General features: G+C 45.5%; 1 protein-coding gene across 1 annotated transcript in view; it reads right to left on the bottom strand.

The window, feature by feature from the left end:
• Nucleotides 1–404: 404 nt before the first annotated feature.
• LOC105539937 (aldo-keto reductase family 1 member B10-like) overlaps nt 405–5,924 on the bottom strand; it is a 10,599-nt gene continuing 5,079 nt past the window's right edge. Inside the window, exons 2-7 of the mRNA XM_011980393.1 lie at nt 4,744–4,866; nt 4,350–4,456; nt 3,826–3,907; nt 3,212–3,295; nt 2,482–2,564; nt 405–771 (exon numbers count right to left, since the gene is read on the bottom strand). Coding sequence (XP_011835783.1) covers nt 729–771; nt 2,482–2,564; nt 3,212–3,295; nt 3,826–3,907; nt 4,350–4,456; nt 4,744–4,863 — 519 coding nt within the window. The 5' untranslated portion in view covers nt 4,864–4,866 and the 3' untranslated portion in view covers nt 405–728. The remainder of the gene's footprint in view (nt 772–2,481; nt 2,565–3,211; nt 3,296–3,825; nt 3,908–4,349; nt 4,457–4,743; nt 4,867–5,924) is intronic.

Genomic DNA, 5,924 nt, shown 5'->3' with positions numbered 1-5,924 from the left:
CCACCCTACTTTCCAAGGAAATGCCATATCTCTCTCAGTGAACAGTAGCATCTTTGTGCAGTTTGCAGGCTGTGCCATTGACTCTTTGGCATGATGGTGTATTGAAGACAAGGTAGGAGAGCAAGACAGGGAATGAGTGGAGACAGGCAAGGAGGAAAGGTGGCAGGAAAAGTCTCAGGAGGAAGAGGATGACCATCGATAGCTGTGAGCTCTCCCAGAGCCTGCCTGCCTTTGACACTTGGTTCAGTCACTTACTACCGGAGTGGCCTTGACAAGTTCCTCCTCTCTCCCTCCTAAGATGTTAAGAGTACCTACCTCAGTGGGATTATTTTGAGGATTCAGTGACTTCCCCCACAGGAAAACACTTCACATGGTATGGGAACATAGTCCACTCTCAATCCATCTTGGTTACCATCATTATTTTTTATTATTGATCTTTACATCCTCAGTGTTGGCAGAATTTCTTGTGCTTAACAAATATTTGTTCAGATCAGAGAAGTGGAAAAAATTGTCATCTGCTTATTCAAGCCATGTTTTTCTGTGATATTCTGATCCTAGTTGCACATACAGAAATACATGTCTAAAACAGCACCTCCATTCTGGTCTACAGCAGGATGAAGTTCACTGTGATCTCAGATAAGCTTGGCTAAAATAGGACGTGAGTGGAGATAGTCACACTTCAGTGAAGAAAGAGAATCCCCTGTGTAATGTCTCCAGGAGATTCAACCTCAATATTCTGCATCGTAGGGGTAGTCCTCCAAATGAGAGGATCTGCAGAAACAAGAAAAGAGAGAAACTGTTCCATCAAAGCAAAAACTCTGGTTGAGAAGGCGTTCTTCTTTGGTGGACTCTGTCATATCTGCGCTCTCTCAGCCTCCTTGCAAGAATATAAGAAGGGTGCTCACACCTTGACCTTCCCTCAAACTGATACGAGGGCTTTGCTAGGAAGGAGGACAGACAGTGACCAGGGCACGATAAATAAAAACTCGGAATGACAACTCATGGTTAGCCTGGTGTCAGGTGAGGCAACTGACAAGTCTTGTCCCAATCCACTGTCACAACATCATGAGCTAGGAAACAACACCAGAATTGACAGCTTGGGGATTGTTATGAGTATTAAATGAGGTAATAGCACTGGCAAAGGGCTCAGGACCCTGGCACATTCTCAGCGAAGGTTCAATGGATATTAGCTGCTATTCATATTATCATCCTACTTTATAGGTAAAGAAATCAACTAAGAAAAACTAGGAAATTTACCCAACGTCACACAGCTAAGAAACCGGGGTTAGTGTTGGATCTGAGGCCAGGTGCACTTACTCCTGAGCCACCAACCCATTGCCTCCACTGGATATGATGTTCATTGGAAGGTCAGCCGTTCAGTTTAGGGGAGAGTCCCATTTTATGTTCACCCTGCCTTTTTACACTAAGCAGCTGCTACTTTGTTAAGCACTGATAAAAATAAGCCATTATAAGATGAGGAAAGGCTTCTGTGATACTAAAGGTGGGCAGGATAGATATGGAATATCATGGCCCGCAAGCTGTGCTTGAGATACTGAAACCTTTTTTAAAAGCTGAAAAATCATTTTGGCTATAGAAACATTGGAAGAAATTCAAATTGGCATTGAATTACAGACCTCGAAGTAATAAATGCCAGACAAATCTCTTTGATATATTTAATTAGATACATTAATCAGAAAGTATTGATTGTAAAGAGATAATTTAGGATTCCCACCTAGCCAGAGTTAAAACTTTCTTTCAACCACTTATCTGACATTTAAAGTAGAGTTACCACCACCTCCTTTAAGAGGCATTTGGAGATTATTTAATCCAGCCTCCCCGGCCTTCTTCCTTGAATGCTCTAAACACAATCCCACCTCAGGGCCTTGGCACCTGCTGTTATCAATGCCAAGAATGCTCTTCCCCCAAATATGCATATGGCATATCCCTCACAGCAAAGCCTCCCTTGACCCACCCCATATAAAGGATCCGTCCCACTACCACCCACCACTTCCTATCCACTTTGCCCTACTTTATTTTTCTGTCTAGCATTTGTTACTGTCTGTCACATGTATTTTGAGTTGATTTATTTCTGTTCTGTCTTCTTCCCTCCCTCCCTAAGCACGTGGAGGCAGCAGCTTTGCATAGTATGATAAACCAAGCACCTAGAAAATGCCTGGCACATAGAGGACCACTAGATATTTATTGAATGTAGGAATAAATGAATGCTCACCTTCTGCCTATTGACAACACACCTTCTGTTACAATTCTAGCTCTACATCCAGAAGTTCAGACAATGAGCAGCAATTAGAGATGTGTCTCTCACAGTGATTCCCAGGTACCCCAATTTTTACTTACAAAACTGCCCCAAAATTGTATTTGAAGACACAAGTAGTCCCAGCAGCCTTCTAGTCCTTTCAGCTAACTCTCTACCAGTTTAGAAAATCTCCTGGCAATGCTCCTAGTTAACTCCATGCAACTTACTGCAACCCGGTGCAGGCCCTCCAGTTTCTGTTGAAGCTGAGGATGGTTGCCATCTCCTCATCACTCAATTTAAAGTCAAAGACCTGGAAAGATAGGAATTCCAGTACATCATCAGTAAGGCCGTTACTGCTGGGACTGGACACTGTCAGCCATTCTAGCAGGGAGTTCTAGCAGCACAAACTGGTCACAGGTGTTTTTCCCATTATGTCCACGGGATACAAATTTTTCTCTAAATTAGGTCCTACACAAAGACCGCAGTATTTGTAGTGCTCAGTGTTCCGGGGGAGGGAGACCAGGCTCACAGGCACTAAGCCCCAGGTGTGCACAGGCCCTGTGCTCCATGATGCACCCTTCTAGAAGACAGTTCTCCAAGGACAGTTCACACCTCCTCTGCTGCCACAAGATGAGCAGGGAGGCCAGGACAGTCTGCTCATGTGGTGGCCCAGGGCTTAGCTGCTCAGAGGCAACTGAGAGTCTTCTCAGTGGTGTGAGGCACAGCTGTGCTCACACCTGACAGGGTTTCAGCAGGCACTGTCCCCAGCATGTCCTAAGCCCATGGGTCATTCATCTCAGGTATATTGAGCCTAGCACCCTAGACTGGAAAATGATAGGGTGGTGGGAACGGAGGGGGCCAAAGACAGTGCAGGAATGAGGTGAGAATCCTGGTGAGAGGGTCTGCCCCTGCCCCACCCCACAGAGAAGTACCAGGGCCGACCAGCCGGGATCTTACCTGAATGTTCTCAACAATGCGTGCCGGTGTCACAGACTTGGGGATCACAATCACATTCCTCTGGATATGGAAATGGATCAGAACCTGTGCGGAAAGGGGACATCATGTTTCCACTCAGCTACAAGGACCCCTCCTTTTATGGTAAGGAAGAATAAAACATTTTCGCAGCTCACTGTGGCTTCAGGTACAATCGCTGATGCTGACTGAGGCCTTTGCAGCTATTAGATTTGTGCCAGCCCCCCGCCTCATTCTCTCCCTTCACCTTAGGGACAACTCTGTGATCTTCATTTTTTAGGAATAAAGAAAGCAGTTTGGGTCGTAAGGCTGATCAGAGGTAGAGTTGGCATCTGCACCTATATCCCTAGACTCCAAAGCCATGCTTTGCGACTTGGCTGTAGGGCTTAACAGGAAGCTGTGAGGCAGAAGCTATCTTTGTTTCAGTGACAGCTCTTGTGTTTCCTGGAGGTTCCAACAGACTTTGAAGGAAACACTATAGATGGCTTCAGCTCCTGTGTTCTTCCGCTTTAAGGAGTTAGTTGAGGACAACACAAGAAATGAAACATGAGACTGGAAAAAAGAGTTGTTGGATAACAAGAAAAATAAAAATATGGCACCTGGGCTGTGGTTTTCTTATGCTTTGCAGCAATCTCCTTAATCTTGGGATCCTCCAGCAGGGAAGGGTCCTCTGGCTTGGCCCTAGAGGCAGAAAGATGCTGATGTGAACAATCACCATGGCTACCATGTACACATGGACACCACTCCAATGAGGGTCTCAACACTGATCATCAGAGCCTCAGAGCCTCTCCATGTGGGAGACAGGCAGGAGGACCTGGAAGCTTGGGTCCTTCCCCCGGGCTCTGAAGCCTCAGCGTTTTGCAAAGACTGGTTCATCCTTGCGTGGCTGAACTGGAAATATTCCCAGAGGGTCAAACACGTCGCCCATGTTTTTGTTGTTGCTGTTGTTGTTGCTTTTCAATTCCCATTTGTTCCCACCGTCTTCCCATTTGGTTGTACCAAATGCATTACCTTACACACGTTTTTCTTTCCAGTGACTTATGGTCTCATACCAATATTTACCAAATATAAAATAATGTTTTAAAGATTATCAAGAGAAGGATCCACTGCTTGGAAGCCTCACCAAGGTCTATCTGGAGAGCCCAGGGGGCTGTGGGCTGTAACGGTGATGCCCTTGGAGTGGCAGTACTGGATCAGTTTCTCCTGCGTGAGGTACGGGTGACACTCAACCTACAACAGCAAACAATCCTCATCACGGGGAAAGCTGGCTGGCTTTTTGAGTTGTTCTTAGGGAGTTCTACACAGACACCCAAAGACCACCAAGCAAAGGCCAAACATTTACCCACCGAGATTCTTGCTAAAAAATCCATGAGATCAGCCTCACACCTCCCACAAGTGTCCTGATCACTGACTCCTGAGATGACACTCAGGGCATAGATAGCACTGAACATTCCTCCCAATGTTTAAGAAGTAATAGGGCAAGACCTTTATTTACCCTTATACTAAACAGAATTTACCTGGTTAGTCACTGGTTTATATTTCAGTCCAGGTTTGTTCAAGAGCCTCTCAATCTGGAAGTGGTTGAAATTGGAGATGCCAAGGGCTTTCACCAGCCCCTCATCCACCAGCTCCTCCATGGCCTGTCATAGAAAGGAAAACCTTTTGGGCAGCCCCAGAGGGACTACAGGGACCCTGGCTTCCCTTAGTCCTCCCTGGGTCAGAGATTGCTAAAGGATCCAGCACAACAGGGTTAGCCGAGGCATTCACAGGAAATTTCAGTCCAGGACCTGCGTGCCCATCAGTGAATGTTCCAGTCCTACTGCCCCTCCTCAGCCCAAGAAAAACTAGGAGTAACAGGTAAAGATTTTATATTCTTGCCACTCTCACCTTACACATAAAGAAACACACTCAAAATTATACTTCTGTACACAGGGGAAATATGAAAGTTTTGTAATGCAAAAAATAAAAAAATAAAAAATGAACATTTGCAAACTTATGAGATGATTTTATTTTTAATGAATCCAAATGACAGTGGGTAGCTACTGCTGTGTGTGCATTGTACACCCAAACCTGGGCAAGCTGTGTTAGTCAGGAAGAGGCTTCAGCATGTGGAAAAGCCTCACTTGTGGGTCCTGAGTCACTTTCTCCCACACCAACCATGCTTGGGTTTGCAGGAAGGTCATGCATATAGATTATGCCCTGGCAGGGGCACCTGGGCAAGGGGTTGTGTGGGGCTGAAACCTGACCCACTGTCTGCATATCCAGCCATGCTTCCCAGTACAGAAACTACAGGGACCCCCAAGGAAGGGAATCTTTGTATAACTTTTAGCCTATATCGGGCATTTTCCAAACTTGCCCAAAGATATCATATATGTTAGCAGCAGCCTCCAATGCAGCATGTATTTATTAGCCATCTATTACATGTTCCAGAAGTTGTCAGGATATAAAAGTATATGATGTGCTTCCTTCTTCTGGGATTCTTATAGTCCAGTTAAAGTGCTAGGATTCCCTTCTATGGAGCCATCAACCATGACCATGAGGCTGCCTCAGATAACATGACCATGGCATAGACAGAGTCAGAAAGGGCAGAGAAGGAAGAGATTCACACAGCCTGCAGCTGTCAGGGCAGACCTTCAGGTAGAGTTTAAAGTGAGCCTAAAAACAAAAAACAAACAAACAAACAAAAACAGAGAGAGAG

The sequence above is a fragment of the Mandrillus leucophaeus genome, unplaced genomic scaffold (assembly GCF_000951045.1).
Source record: "Mandrillus leucophaeus isolate KB7577 unplaced genomic scaffold, Mleu.le_1.0 Scaffold2119, whole genome shotgun sequence".
NCBI lineage: Eukaryota > Metazoa > Chordata > Mammalia > Primates > Cercopithecidae > Mandrillus > Mandrillus leucophaeus.
The sequence above is the reverse complement of the archived record's forward strand: the minus strand, read 5'-3'. Positions and strand labels throughout refer to the sequence as shown.